Below are 17,055 nucleotides of genomic sequence, written 5' to 3'. Positions count from 1 at the left end.
GTTTGAGCCCTGGTCCTGGAAGATCCCACATGCTACAGAGCAACTAAGCCTGTGCGCCACAACTACTGAGCCTGTGTGCCACAACTACTGAAGCCTGTGCATCTAGGGCCTGTGCTTTGCAACAAGAGAAGCCATCGTAATGAGAAGCCCACACACTGCAACGAAGAGCAGCCCGCACTCACTGCAACTAGAGAAAGCCCGTGCACAGCAACAAAGCCCCAACGCAGCCAAAAATAAATAAATAAATTTTAAAAAACACGAAAAACAAAACTTAATACTTGTAACATTTTGAAACAATAATAAGCCTCATAAACTTATACTTAGCTCATAGCAATAAAAATTAATCCAATGTTTTTGGAAAGTAACGTGTCAGTAGGTTTAATAAAGGCCAAACTCGATTAGGGTTTTAATCTAATAATTCCACTTTTGCAGCTCTGTCTGTTCTTAGGGAATAATCTAGTATTAGATTATTAACTCTAGGAGTCAGGAGCTATCACTGTTTCCTTACTGCTGCATTCCCAGTATCTAGCACTATGCCTCAGTTATTAGAGGCACTCAATATATGATGAATAAATGGGCAATAAAAATGTTCTCAAATCCTTTGATTAAGTAATACTGTGGAACTCTTATCATTCATTTACTCATTCAACAGATATTTATTGAGTGTCTATTCTGTTCTAGGTATTTCAATTCAATAGTTAAGTGAATTGTAACACACACAAATCTTAGTTGCATATATCACAGAATTCAATAAAAGGAAAAACTTAAGTGCATAAAATTAAGTCCATAAAGATATTTATTCTTTTCAACTGTCAACAAACATGTAGTAAGGCCTCCTATATGCCAGATCTGTTCTAGGTACTTGGGATACATCAGTGAACAAAACACACAAAGATGTCTGTCCTTGAGTTTACAATTTAGTTGGAGAAGGAGATAATAAGCAACAAACATAATAAATAAGTACATTACATAGTATACTAGAAGGTATTATGTGCTATTAAAAAAAAGCAGGAGAGGGTAAGAAGGATTAAGTCACAGTATTAAATAGTCAAAGTAGGCCTCACTGAAGAGGTGATTTTAAGCGAAGACTAGAAGGTGGTAAAGGAGTTAGATAAAGAACAGCTAGTGAAAAGGTAGAAGTGGATATGGCATTTTCAAGGGAAAATAAGGAGGCCAGTGTAGCTGGAAGGTGAGGCAACAGGGAGAAGGGTCAAAAATTAGATCAGAGATCAGCTGGGGATGGAGGCAATCAGTAAGATCATTATAAAGATATGAGTGAGACAGAAAAGCCATTGTAAAGTTTGGGCAGAGGAATGCCATGATCTGACTTACATTTAAAAAGGATGACTCTGGCTGCTTTTGTGAGAACAGACTGACTGCAAGGGAAAGAAGAGTAAAAGCAGAAAAACCAGTAAGGAAGCCTTTGATAGCAGTAATCCAAGCAGAAGATAATGCTGGTTTGGATCAATTTAGTAGCAGAGAAGGGGGTGAAAGATGGTCTGGTTTTGGATGTGTTTTGAAGGTAAACCAATAAGATATTCTGATGGATTGGGATGAGATGTGGCAGAGGAGGTGAGAAGAGGTGAGCAGAGAGGGGATGAAGGAGTCATAGCTGACTCCAAGGTTTCTGGCCAGAACAACTGAAAAGATGGACTGTCATCAGCTGAAATGGGAAAGGCCGTTAGCATAAAAACTTCTGGAGGAAAGATCAGGAATTCAGTTTTCAACGTGATTAATTTGATATTTTTTACTAAATATCCAAGTGGAATTGTGGAACAGGAAGTTGGATATAAGAATCTGAAGACTAGGGAAGAAATCTGGGATTAAGATATAAATTTGGAGTCATCAGCATATAGATGGTTTTGAAAGCCATCAGCCAGGATGAGATCACAAAGAGTGAGTTCAGATAGTGAAAGGTATAGGTAGAGGAGGGAAGAGGACTGAGGATAGTCCTGGGGCACTCTAACATCAAGAAGTCATAAAGAGGAGAAATCAGCCAAAGAGATTGAGAAGGAGGGACTACTGAAGTAAGAGGAAAATCAAGAGAGGGAGATGTCTTGAAAGCCAAGTGAACAAGTTGTATCAAAGAGGAGGGAATGATGAACTATCTAACTACTGGATTCTGAGTTGGTGAACTTATATGTAATAAGGTGTCATGCAATATTTCTAATAGCAAAACAATGGAAGAGTTAAGTATGGGAAGACTGGGGAACCGTTAGGTTCTAGTACGTTTACTTAAGACTATTATGCAGCCATTAAAAAAGATCATTACGAATACTGTGTAGTAAGATAGAAAATACTTTAAAAAAACCACAAAGGCAATCCATATTCTTTCAAGAAATATTAGAAAATATCGAGAACAAAAAAGGTGATTAAAAAGCAGCTGAAATCGTACCACCAAGAAATAAGTACTAACATTCTGACATGTAATTCCTCTAGGTTTTTCTTTCTCTCTATACCTATTTATTTTTTCTATCTAACTACTTAACTACCTATCAAATACACATACATACATATTTCTTTTTATATAATTGGGATCATATAAGACTACAGCTCTATAACATTTTATTCAACATTGTATTTCAGTATGTTGCTATGTCATTAAATTCTTTGAAAGCATCATTTTTATTACCTACCTAATTCATCTTACATCTATACCATAAAGCCATTTAAGCATTCCTCCTACCTGGACATTAAAAATTTTAAACATCAATATTTCCCTTATAAATAGCATATAGTATAGTACAGTAAACTGAAAAAATACAGTTAGAGATATATAAAAAAATATCTTTACAGCTGTGAGTTCCTCAAGGATGGAAACTGTGCTTATTAATCTTATTTATCACTTATCATAATGAGCACAAAGGTGCTCAACAATAATTTGTTGAATGAATGAATAAAAACAGCAATAAGAATTTTAAAGTAGTGGCATAATTAATTATGAGTTATTTTTCTATTACAAAAGTCTTCTGTAGTAATTACATTTGTATTTTAAAAAACCCATATACTTTCAGTAAGGAAGAGGAAAAGAGAAAATAAAGAGGAATACCTTATATTCAACAGTGAATTATTTCTTATTTTAAAAAAATATTTTTAAACTTTCTCCCCATTTTCCAAATAACGTAAAACCACCCACCAAAGCATTAGTTACATTTGATCTCATATTAATCTTATGCTTTCTTAATGCTGCATCATTTTCTAGTTTTTAATACTAATCGTTTAATAATTCACCCTTGTCTGAGACTTGGAAATAACAGCAATAGAGAACTCTTAAAGTACTAAATTCTTCACAGTTAAATCTATCTTATAATTTAAATGCTCTTAAAGCATAGAACTCCAAATTTTTACAGTTAATTGGAAAACTCCATATTGTATCCATATTTGACTTTGATGAAAATGCAAGATTTTTATAATATCACATAGAGAAAACTCCATTATAAATATATGGATCCAGAATAAAGATATGTAAGACATCTGAAAAATCCAATGACTAGTGATAAGATTTTAAAACATTTCAACCAACAAATGGAGATGGAGAATATGACAAGAAGCTGAGGGTAATTTTTGCAATGTGGCTATAATTTATATTCTATCACCAGTTATTGAGTAAAAATAAGTAGTTTCTCATGGAAGTCTTTAATAATAAAAAGTTGTTTCCATTCCATAGATCACAATAATTAGCACAGCACTCACTGAAAGATGACTTACACTGTATTAATATTTAGTAAATTGTAATGTTAAAAGGAGTTAGCTCCTATTGAACATAAAGACATGGCCCTTGCCTTCATGGAGCACATATATACACACGCACGCACACACGCACACCATTAGATTATTTTCTTCTAAGGAAATAATCTTATTTCTGTTGTAACTACTATTATAGTTATAAAGTTTATTGCTATTGTTATAAAGCCAATTCATACCAAAGTAGAAGGTAACAGGAAAGAACATGTGAATAAAAGCATGGCTTTTGAATTAATACTTTGGCTTAGAATTCTGGCAAATTCTGCTTTTAGCTTTTTTCCCCTTTAACTGATCTCCCACCTTGCTCCCCCCAATAATGTCAATTAGCTAACTATCTCGGTGCACATTTATCATTGTAAAAATGAAATCTGTAAACAGAACTTAAAATGAGCATGGTGATTATCACACCATACCTGTACAAGTCTGCTTCTGGTTTCTGACATTCTATCACAGCTATAAGAGTGTCCAAATTGGCAACTGTCTGTAATACTGCTGTTTCTGGAACTGCCACATGGGTCTGAAAAAAAGAAAAATTAAATCGCAGTTTCGAGATCTACATGGGACTTTAGATAACATTTATTTCAAACCTCTTTTACATATGAAATCACAGCATTCTGTAGCTGAGATCACTTAGCTAGATGGCAGAAGAGAAAGAAGAATGTAAAATAACAAGTAGTAAAAGGAGCTACTGTGATTACCTGTCTACAGAGGACATTTGCATACCAGGAAATTAAGTCTGTGTTAACAATCATTACTGCTCTGAGTTTATTATAAAAAATTTAATAGGGGGAAAAAAGTGTATCAAATAAAATCCTTGATTGTATTAATACTTTGAAAATTGAGAAAAATGTAAATGTGTCCCGTATCTAAAAAAGCACCAATGTATTAGAAGATTATTTTTTTCCTAAAAACACTTTTTCGCTTTTCTTAAACTTGACTAAATTATGTGAGGCTCCCCTTGAGTAAATGTATAATAACATTATTTCTTTAAAAAAAACCTTAACTTTTAAAAAGTTTCAGTAATTTAAAAACATTTCTCCTTTATCAGGTCAAACTTTATTACCCTTAACCAAAGGAAAATATTACTATAATCCAAAGACATTTTGTTCACCAAGAGCGACACTCAAACATAAGCATGTACAAACCTTCAGGTTAGTTTCTCCATCCAAGCTAGCAGTTGTAACGTGACAAGAACCATCAAGTCGATCTGAGGACAGAAGCACCAAATCTGCAGGGAAAAATTTCATCTTTGGCTACTCGAACAATATCACCCACCTATGAAGAATTTTGGGGAAAAGTGGATATACAGATTTTAAAGGCAAAGACTTAATTTTAGTGAGTTCTGAACAAGTGGTCTATCATAATATTTTAATGTAGGAAAGCAGACTTTTAACTAAAACAATCAGAGAATTTGTGATTTCAAAATATTATTGATTTCTATTATTTACTAAGTGCATACCCGAATGTTTTTTGATCTAGTCTTCACAAGGCCACCACTTCGAACAACATAAACAGGAGCTCCATTTACTTCATTATCTGAGTTATGTCTTAACCAATCTTCATATCCCTGTGAACATCAAAAGAATAAAAAATGCCCCTCTTAGTATTAGAAGATACTTTTTATCAAATGAGGAAAAGAAACATAAAAATTTCCCCCAAACATTTCATTCATTAGAATTATGTTAGGCTACCTGACACAGGTATTTGACATTCATCACTACTAGAAACACTCTTTTCTCTTGGTTTGCATCACATACATGTTCCTGGTTTTCATACTATCTCTCTAATTACTCCTCCTCAGTTTCCTTACAGGAGGCTCCTTCTATGTCACCTTAATGGGCCTTTTTTTCACCGTTCACTTTCTCATTACCATATTTCTTCTATCCCTGTGTCTTCAAAAAGTTCTGAAATTTAGGGACTTCCCTGGTGGTGCAAGTGGTTAGAATCTGCCTGCCAATGCAGGGGACACGGGTTCAGTGCCCTGGTCTGGGAAGATCCCACATGCCACGGAGCAACTAAGCCATGTGCCACAACTACTGAGCCTGCGCTCTAGAGCCTGTGAGCCACAACTACTGAGCCCACGAGCCACAACTGCTGAAGCCTGTGCACCTAGAGCCTGTGCTCTGCAACAAGAGAAGTCACCTCAATGAGAAACCCATGCACTGCAACGAAGAGTAGCCCCCGCTCGCCGCAACTAGAGAAAGCCTGCGCACAGCACGAAGACCCAATGCAGCTAAAAATAAATAAATAAATAAATATAAAAAAGAGGAAACATAAGCATTTCACAAAGAATCCTTTGATTAAATGTTAAAGAGTGGTAATTTTTAAAAAATATTTATTTTTTATTTGCTTGCACTGAGTCTTAGTTGTGGCAGGAAGGCTCCTTAGTTGTGGCTCACTAGCTCCTTAGTTGCGGCATGCATGTGGGATCTAGTTTCCTGACCAGGGATCAAACCCAGGGCCCCTGCATTGGGAGCGTGAAGCCTTATCCACTGGAGAAGACTTATGCTATTTTAGAGAAAATTCAAGCACTCAGAGGTATAGCACAAGTATAGATAGTAGAATGATATCTAAGAAGTAACACTAAGTGATAAAAGTAAGGTACAGAATGTATTGTAGTCTATGCTATCATTTGTGAAAAATATATGCTTACTAATGTGAACACTTTGTATAGATGCCTGGACTAATGTACAAATAATGGCTCCCTCAGAGGAGGAGAACTAGGAGACTAAGGGATAGGAGCATAAGAGACTTTTACTATATGTTATTTAATTAATTTATTTATTTGGTTTACTGTAGGGCGCGGCCGGATAGCCATTACGCATGCACTAAGTATGCCGCTAGGGCGTATGCACCTAATATGCTAATCAGGTTTTGAAGCAGTGGCCTATCCAAAGTCCGGCTTGCGAAATGCGATAACCATACGGACGAATCAGGGACTTACACGAGTCCTTAAGCCCTTATATAAGCAGACAGGCTCGAGCGTGCGGGGTCTTCCTTCCATCCGCCCGAAACCAAGCTGTACTCCAATAAAGTGTGATGCGAGAAGAATCTAGCGTGTGGTGATTCGTCATTCTGCTGGTCAGAAGCGGCTCGCCGCAAGTGGTGCCGAAACCCGGGAACCTGCGCGCCCCGCATGGAGGACCGATTCAGAACTCGACACACGGAGTGAACCGCCGTTAAGTAGTCCAGTTTAGGTATGTTTTTGCTGCAATAGAGCCCGAGATTTTTATTTTCGCTTTCGTTCTCTTCGTAGCTGTCGCACTTTTTGTCTGCGTGTGGCTACGGTGCCATCAGCCCGACCGAGTGTGTCTCCCCTGGCCATTAGATAGGTCAGAGATCTTCCCGCTTTAGCAAGTTGTTCATATATGAGAGTGAACTATGGGGAATAGTTCATCCGCGGAACCAACCGTTGGATTCCATGAGCCCATCCAAGCCCTTCTGAACGATCGAGGACTTAAGATTTCACATAAAACTATTAGTAAACTGTTGCAGGATATTGATGGTGCCGCCCCATGGTTTGCGGTGTCTGGAAGCCTGACTGTTCCATCTTGGGAAAAACTGGGGAAGGACTTGGCTGATCGTCACAAAATGGGGGAGCTCTCTCGAGGCACGTTTCCGTATGGAGAATGATACATTCGTGCTTAAGAGAAGGGAAATGCGAAGATATTGTACAGATGGGCCGTAAAGCTCTTAGCATACATCAAGATAGTGCGTCAGAAAGTGAAAATATAGGAACTACGGTAGATAGGCCTAAGAATCCTAGGAAAAAGAGAGAAAAACAAATAGAAAAATCGGATGCAACGCCAGGATTGTATCCACTTTTAGATGAATTTAAAGCGCTTATTTGTCTCAAGATGAGTTGAATCCCAAGGAGGAGGCGGATCTGGAAGAAGCAGCTGCCGAATATGAAAGAGGACGATATGGCAGTTCCCCATGTGCTCGTCCGCCATTTTGTGCCTCTGCGGGTGCTCGTCCGCCATTTTGTGCTTCTGCTAAATCAAAAGCTTTAACATGTACTCAGACTTCCGCTTTTATTGCTAGCGCCCCCCCCTGGCGCTGCGGTTCGGGAACCGCCAAAGTGTACATTCATACCCAGAGAAGTCTGGTCTCAGGGACCCACAGCTTTTCCGGTGTTTGAAGACCCAGCCACGCGTCAAAGATATTATGAGATGGTGGATTATAAAATACTTAAGGATCTTGCAGAGGCTGCCAGGGGATATTTAAGCAGAAGTTGAATATCCTGCAGCTGAATGCAACCAGAGTGGATCCAGTGACTCTTGGAGAATTTACCGCATGGCTAGCTAGAGCATTTTCCTTTTTTAAGGAATGGGTGGGTGTGGGACTGTTTGCAGCCTGCTGTTTGTTTGGGATAGTGTTGTGTCTCTGGTTGGTCTGTCGTATTCGCATTCGAACCCGGCGAGATAGGATAATGCTCACTCAGGCGCTTGTGGCCATCAGTGAAGGCGAGTCCCCCGCAGCCTGGCTCTCCACCCTAAAAAACATATGATCGCCCTTGCACAGAGGGGCCTTGCCGCCATTGCACCTCTATAGGGGATCGGCCCTAGGGGCTGCCTCTGCACGGAGAGGTCTCGTTACCATTGCACCTCCATGAGGAGCCCATGCCACGTGAAGACAGCCCTTGCACCCTGCAGTTCGATTGCGAGCATTGCACGCAGGAGGGTGTCTGCGAATGCAAGCGGAAACTACCGGTACACCGTGTACATACCCCGGTATGAGCACTGGTTACAGGTCAATGTCCCGCTGCAATGGTCGAAAAGAAAATGGGGGAGATGTAGGGCGCGGCCGGATAGCCATTACGCATGCACTAAGTATGCCGCTAGGGCGTATGCACCTAATATGCTAATCAGGTTTTGAAGCAGTGGCCTATCCAAAGTCTGGCTTGCGAAATGCGATAACCATACGGACGAATCAGGGACTTACACGAGTCCTTAAGCCCTTATATAAGCAGACAGGCTCGAGCGTACGGGGTCTTCCTTCCATCCGCCCGAAACCAAGCTGTACTCCAATAAAGTGTGATGCGAGAAGAATCTAGCGTGTGGTGATTCGTCATTCTGCTGGTCAGAGCGGCTCGCCGCAGTTTACAATAGCCAGGAGATGGAAGCAACCTAAGTGTCCATTGATGGATGAATGGATAAAGAAGATGTGGCACATATATACAATGGAATATTACTCAACCATAAAAAAATGAAATTGAGTTATTGGTAGTGAGGTGGATGGACCTAGAGTCTGCCATACAGAGTGAAGTAAGTCAGGAAGAAAAAAACAAATACCGTATGCTACATACACATGGAATCTAAAAAAAAAGAAATTAAAAAAAAAAGGTTCTGAAGAACCTAGGGGGAGGACAGGAATAAAGACGCAGACATAGAGAATGGACTTGAGGACACAGGGAGGGGGAAGAGTAAGCTGGGACGAAGTGAGAGAGTGGCATGGACATATATACACTACCAAAGTAAAAAGCAGCTCGGTGCTTTGTGACCACCTAGAGTAGAGGGTGGGATAGGGAGGGTGGGAGGGAGGGAGACACAAGGAGGAGGAGATATGGGGATATATGTATATGTATAGCTGATTCACTTCGTTATAAAGCAGAAACGAACACACCATTGTAAAGCAATTATACTCCAATACAGATGTTAAAAAAAAAATTATTTGGCTGTGCTGGGTCTTAGTTGCGGCATGCGGGATCTTCGTTGCAGCATGCAGGATCTTTAGTTGTGGCATGTGGGATCTAGTCCCCTGACCAGGGCCTGAACCCAGGCCCCCTGCATTGGGTGCACACAGTCTAAACTGCTGGACCACCAGGGAAGTCCCTATATGTTATTTTATACTGTTTCCATTTTTAAAAAATATGTGCATCTATTACCTAAAACTATTACAACATTATAAAATATAAAACAAATACTAAAGATTGCTCTGAAGGTCTGTTTTTCAGGGAGAATCCTTTTGGGAAAGCATTTTTAAGACACAAATTATGCTGGCTCAATTTAAGATGTGGTATGTCAATTTTAGAGAAATTTAATTGAGAGTCAAAATACCGTTCCTGAAACTGTCAAAAAGCATACTTTTATAGTCAGATGACATCAATAAAGCAATAACTTTAAAATTATCTTTTTCTGAAGTTATCATTCCATTTACTTCCATTGACAAATTTAAACTAGAACAAAATGTATTAGAAATCTTTGGCTTACGAGTACAAATGAAAAAGTATCATTACATACAATCTATGATACAAAATAGACTGCTTTTTCACAAGAGCAGTCATAAGCAGATTTACTTAGGGTTTTATTTTGATTTTTTAAAAATTTGTTTTGTTTTGCTTTGTTTTTAGCAGTTACTCAGCGATTTTATAGTGCAGGGATTTCAAGTGCTAACATAATTTCTGATTTTTCCATTGAAAACTCTAGAGACCATTTCTTGATGTTTCCTACCCTGGAAAATGTTGTTTCCCTTGATTCTTCAGACTCTGTTGTTCTTACATTCCTAATTACCTTTCATATCTTGCTTACTATTATTCTTTTGTGTAGATACACTTGTCTCCCAAAATCCAAATATATATCAGCAACAACTCTCAACAGTTGGGGAGGCATACAGTTAAAATCTTTTTAAACACAAGTTCACAAACTATAATTCATCCTACATGTCACTGCCAGATTAAGCTTTCCAAAACACTGTTTTAATTCACTATCCTGTTCAAACCCCTCTTGACAACTCTCAAAGAGTCTTCCAGCCTCTTTAATTTAGTACCAACATCCATTTCCAGTATGTTATCTTTTAGCACATTCCTACACAGGGTCAAACATTAGTCAGATATGTCATTCCCTAAAATAAGTCTTGCCTTTTCTTCCATTTAAGCCTTTGCTCAAGTTGTTTGTTTCTATCTCACCTTCTTTACCAACTATCATTTTATCCATATTCCAAAGTTTCATCTCTAATAATATTTCTTCCATGAAGCCTTCCTTGATTATCCAGATGAAGTGTTCCACCCTTTCTCTGAATACCTACAGCTCACTGGCTCTTTCTATGATCTTATTAAACTATAATTATTTTTGTATTTGGTCTTACCTTCTCTACTTCATACGTTTTAAGCTCATACAGGACAAAGATTATGGTATTTACCAGAGCACTATATCTTGCATTACACAACTAAAGAGAAAACAATTTGCAAATATAGTTGGAAGAAGTTAAAAAAAAAAAAATCTAACAACTTCATTCATATTAAAGTATAAACCAGGGCAAGAAGTATTACAACATTTAACATTGCCTTAAAAATATTCAAGAGATTCATTCATTCATTTATTCACCTATCAAACAAATATTTATTGAAGGCCAAATATGTGCACAGCCTTGTTCTGGTCACTGGTAATAAACTAGTAATATAAAACAAAGTCTCTGCCCTCATAGAACGAAACATTCAAATGAAGACGACAGACAAACTAATAAACAAGCATTTATTCAATAGAACCATAGGTAGGCAAAAATGATATGAAGCAAAAAGACCAGAGCAGGAAAGGAGAGAGTGACACAGAGGTCAGGAAAAGCCTAAGATATCCAAGTGGAAACAGTTGTATTTCCAAGCACAAAGAGTTGTATATGTGTGTCTGGAGTTCAGAGCATAGTTTCAGGATACATGTAAATTTGAGACCCATCAACATATAAATGGTACCTTAAGCCACTAGATTGGAAGAAATCACCAAAAAGGAAACTATATATAGAAAAGAGGTCCAAGGGACAAATGTGTGTTACTTTGATAAAATAAATGACATCTACAAAGCCAAGTAAATATGTAACTGCATTAAGTGATGTGGATGCTTACTGACTTACACGAATTCTCATCTCCAACAGAACACTGAATATAGGGAAATCAAACTTAGAACGGTAGCATGATATTCTGACACACTAGATAAATAATGCAACTGTTAATCTACAGACTCCCCTTACCCATATCATGTAAGTAATAAATATACTACATCTCAGAATTATAAAATGTTTTCCAATTTTGTTTCCATGTCAATTTCCACATTATCCCTAAATCTTATATAATGAATATTTATCATACTGACACAAGAAAATTCAAATTAACTCCCTTTCAGGAGGAAGGGTTCAGTTCTGTATAATTGAGCCTCTGGCCCAATATCTTCTCAAAGATATTTTGAGAAGTGGTAGTATATAAACATGACATTTCTAGGAATTTTTAAACTTCTTGTCATGTTTATCCAATAATACTGTTCTTCTATATCTACATTTTTTTTTTTTTTTTTTTAGCGGTACGCGGGCCTCTCACTGTTGTGGCCTCTCCCGTTGCAGAGCACAGGCTCCAGACGCGCAGGCTCAGCGGCCATGGCTCACGGGCCCAGCCACTCTGTGGCACATGGGATCTTCCCGGACCGGGGCACGAACCCGCATTCCCTGCATCGGCAGGCAGACTCCCAACCACTGCGCCGCCAGGGAAGCCCAATATACCTACATTTTAATATCAATTCAAGATCTGGTTGAAGCTATTTCCCCTAGAATACTATTTTACATAAAAATCGACCTCACCAGAGGAAGTTGTAAAAAGTAGGAAAGCACTGTATAATTCTTATTCAGAAATGTTCGTGCCAGAAGTACACGTTCCGCTCCTTATAAACATATCCCCTTTGAACTGTATTTCCTTTAAATACGACCAAACTCTGCAAAGATGATTATAATAATTAATCTGTTTCATATATGAATTGGTTTGTACATATAAAACGCTTGTTTTTGGATGCTCCCTAGGTGTATCAAAGGAACGACATATTTTAACAATTGTAATCATCCCATCAGTCACCAGGTACCTGATAACGATGGCTTAATTCAGTTTAATTTTACCATAGGCAGAATCAAATAAATTTCTTCTTATGAAAATTATTTTCACAACAATAAATCTTACTTTGGAGTGGAAATATTAAGCAACTTCTGAATGACTTGGGAGAAAAATAACAATACAAAGTATTTCATACCTGCTTTATGGCAGTTACTGTTATCACAAAGAATAACGGGAGTCCACTGGTAATTGGACTGGTAGGTGTATCAATCATAAGCTGGATTAAAAAACAGAGAAGGCAGAGTATATTTTATATTGTACACATCACACTATTAACATCTAGAATCTCAATTATTGGGAAATCTGAAAACATTATACAAAACATGTATCATGGTCCAGATGAAAAAATAACATGAGAGAAAGACTACGCAGTGAGTGTAGTTTAGTTCACCGTTTCACAAGTTCACTTTGATGGCTTTTATATGGGGTTAGTAGAATACCTAAATCTATTGCATACCCACAAATACTGCTAGGGTGGACTCAGTCTCTGCTTTCTTAACACAGAGTACTTAAGGTCTTCCTCGGTATTTGCCTTGGAGGGGATCTATAGCTGCTCAGAATCTCAGTTCACATTTCTTTCCCCATCCTGAGAAACGCTGTAAAGTCTGTCAGTTTTTACCCTGGGATCTAGCACAAACTCACCACTTAGGGAGAGAGAACAAGAAATGGGACTAGGGAAAGGGTTTCTTTCTACAAGTGATTTTGTTACACCTAGCGGAGCCAGACGGGTACAATTTGCAAGATGCTGCTGCAATTATTTAAATCATACAACTGAGGTTTCAATAAACTGCTGGAAAAGAAGTATTTGTAGTAATTATATTTGGTTATTTAGAACATGGGTCTAACGATTTATTAATATTCCTTTACTCTGGGTAGGCCAATTAAATTTGTTCTACTCCACACACAAGCTGAATTCCTTATCTTAGCTAGTAATTTCACAAATGCGTGTTACATGGACATAGTAAGTATAAATTTCTCATTTTTCCAACTAAACCAAGCTGAAGTTCTATTGATGAAAAAAAATCAGAAGTTCCTTTTCTGTTCATGAAGCAAAGCAATTTAAAAAAAAGTTTCCTCAAGCTTTACAGTGACTACTTCACAAGTTTTTTTCTTTTGAAAGCCCAGGTTCTATGGAGAGAAAAGTTCAGAGTTTATACAAAAATTCAATGCCACACTGGAAGACACTGCCAAGGTGTTATCAGAAAAGAATAACCTCTTTAAAACAAAATGACACTTATTTTAAATCCTGATTTATACTCAAGTTTCATAAGCTGTTCTCTTGATATTTTGACATTAGGAAAAAAAGCACAATGTGAAAATCAAGAAACTGTCAAACAGCTTATAATGAACATAGATTTAGTTTAAGAAAATAGTCTCCTGGAGAAAAATCAATAGTCATGGGGATTCTTAAAAATTATAATTAAAAAATTTTTTAAATAAAAGTAAAATTTAAATTAAAAAAAAAGAAAAGCCAAAGAAAAATTTACTTTGTACAAAGATGGTTCCATAGGCAGAAATGTGCCAAAAACATGTGCTGTATAATAAAAGCCAAAATATTTATGTCCGAGGCAGAACATCTGAAAGGAGGATGTTATTTTCTTGGCTTTGATTATGATTATCAGCACCACAGCAATCAGTGATAAAACAAAATACAATTAATCTTAAAATTCACTGGCTATTTTTCAGACATCTTGATGCGGTTTAAATCATTGTATTCAGTGAATACAATGGGGAAGCTCTGCAAAAAAAAAAAAAAATGGTCCCACAGTCAAATGATTTAGAATGCAATATAACTTTTCCCTGAAGATATATTTTTAGAAACCATGTCTATAAACTTAACAATTTATGAAGTGATAAAGCTTACCTGAACCAAAAATATAATAAGAAAATAAAAGTTTGCCACTCTTCTGAATTGTTCAAATAAATTTTTTGGAACAAAATTCCACACAGTATACTAAAAAAAAAAAAAGGAAAAAAAAAAGAAAAAAAAAGATCAATAAGTTAATATTTTAAAATAATATATACTATATACATATAATAACAAGAAAAGTAGTATCAGATTTACTAAGCCCTTAGTCAAATTCACGTAACTCTCAATGCTACAAAAACTATCTGGTTTTTAGAGTTTCAGGGCTTTTATTCTATTTTTTTTCTGTCTTTTACTATTTATTGGCAATTTTAGTATAATTTTTAAAAATGAGATAAACTGGAATCCATCAATTTTGCTATTAAATTCTTAGTTTTTTAGAAGTTGGAGATGGCAGATCTAAAATATTATTTTAATAACTTAATTTGATTTTTGGTTACACAAGACTGAACCTAATGCTGAAGATGAATTAAGAGTTGATAGAAATGCTAACACTGGATTCAATTTATTTTAAATTTTATTAAATTTATATTATATTTTATTTATTTTATATTTTATTTATTCAGAAACAGAGGAAATGGTATAATTATTCAGTTATTCCATTAAGCATGGGATATGGAAAAATAAACTAGAATGTGAAAAAGATTAAAAATTACTTTAGGTAAGTGATCACTGGTATAACCATCAAGAAAATCTCATAAAGGATATGAAAATCTGTCACAATGTCAATTTTTAAAGACAGCAGAGTATAATGGTTACGAACATAGATGGTAAAGGGTTAAACTGCTGTGGCCTAAATCCTAATCCAAGGTCACTTAGTGACCTTGGACCTAATCTCTTTGTACTTCACTTTGTGCCTCTATAAAATGAGGACAATAATAACAATCATACTGTATAGGGTTGTTATAAAAATTAAATGAGCTAATATATTTATGAAGCACTTACAACAGACCCTGGCTCATATTAACTGCTGTGTGTCTGTTGTATTATTCATCCGTTTATAAGCCTATAATGCTATATTATGGGGGCACGGTAATATCGTACAAATTTTACTTGTGCCACTCACTATTCACAACACAACTTTATGCATGAAACAGGGAAACACTTCACAGCACTGTTACTTTACCCTATGTCCATTCTCTCAGTAGAATCTAAGATCCCTAGAGACATTGTTTTATTTACTGCTCTATCGCAGTTACACTAGAGCACACAGCTAGAGATCAAAACTTTAGCAGAATAGATAAATAAATAAATATGGTTGGAAAAAGAATTTTTTTCCAGATAACTCTCCTGATGTCAGGCAATAACCATTGGTCAATTTAACTACTGACCAATAACCATTGGTCAATTCAACTATTGACCAATAACCATTGGTCAATTCAACTACTGACCAATTCAAGATTTTCTCTGGTGCAATGAAAGACGGTTCTAATTTCTGAATTTTGGTACGTCAGAAATTTGCTTCTTAATCAGTTTTTTCCTTTTCTTTCTTTTTTTTTGGGGGGGCTGCGCTGTGCGGCTTGCAGGATCTTAGTTCCCTGACTAGGATTGAACCTGCGCCCTCGGCAGTAAGAGAGGAATCCTAACCACTGGACCGCCAGGGAATTCCCTTAATCAGTTTTTTAAGACCTCAAACATCCTTTCACATATGAACAATTTTATAAATACGGTTAGGTTCCCAGAAAAGCCCACAAAAGCCTATTTGACCAAAGGGTATATAAAGAATAGTACAATGCCTAACACCTTCCTTTCTTAGGTGAAATTATATTTTCAGTTCTAATCTGGGATACCTGAAGCATATTTACCTGTGGTAGTGGTAGCACCAGTGGCTCTAGAATCTGGGATTGGGAACTATGTTCAAGGCTCTAGAGAGAAGAGAGGTAGAGACTTCCTGGAACCAGAAGAAGTCAGTGCTCAATGTGTGCATATGAGGTGGTAATTCTGGGTCAAACCATTGCCAGTTGATCTTCACTGGGGTAAAAAGGCAGTTGTCCCTACAGGGGTCATAGTATTTCCATGCAACTTCCTCAGCACCAGATCAAATGTATAAAACTTTATAGGAATTAACTTGACGATGTTCTATGTTTACATCAATCTATATAATAGTGACAATATATTTTATCTTTCAGAATCTTGAAAAGAGCAACTATATAAGTTGGTAATAAAGTAAATTAATTGGTTTCAGGATGCTCTCTTTGGCTACCTCAATAATACAATGGAAAAAGTGAGAATAAATAAAAATTTCTTAAGAAAGCTAGCTTACAAATGTTAGGAATTATTGTTTTCGGGTTTTCTGAAATACAAACATTAATAGATTGAATGAGTCTAAATTCTGCATTTGTCCTGTCACACATAGAGGAGGCACTCTAGTAGAATAATATTAAGACACATGAAAAAACTTCTAAGAAAAATAATTCATTATGCTTTAAAATTATTTTAATTATTATGTAATAACAGTCAAGAAAAATGAACTAGAAGTATACCTTCTCTATCTATAGCTATGTATACAACTTTATCATTGACTTTTTTTCCTCCTAAGGTCTGACATTAGTTAAGAAAACAAAAACATGGTTATAAA

At 36.6% G+C, this 17,055-nt stretch overlaps 1 protein-coding gene across 1 annotated transcript in view; it reads right to left on the bottom strand.

The window, feature by feature from the left end:
- The window catches only part of ATP11B (ATPase phospholipid transporting 11B (putative)), a 126,832-nt gene that overhangs the window by 83,020 nt on the left and 26,757 nt on the right, over positions 1–17,055 (bottom strand). The window contains 6 exon segments of the mRNA XM_032630197.1: positions 4,158–4,261; positions 4,890–4,982; positions 4,984–5,019; positions 5,204–5,311; positions 12,747–12,827; positions 14,475–14,564. Of these exon segments, the coding sequence (XP_032486088.1) occupies positions 4,158–4,261; positions 4,890–4,982; positions 4,984–5,019; positions 5,204–5,311; positions 12,747–12,827; positions 14,475–14,564 (512 nt within the window).

Source organism: Phocoena sinus, chromosome 4 (assembly GCF_008692025.1).
Source record: "Phocoena sinus isolate mPhoSin1 chromosome 4, mPhoSin1.pri, whole genome shotgun sequence".
Taxonomy (NCBI): Eukaryota; Metazoa; Chordata; class Mammalia; order Artiodactyla; family Phocoenidae; genus Phocoena; species Phocoena sinus.
This window is presented reverse-complemented; position numbering and strand designations above follow the sequence as displayed.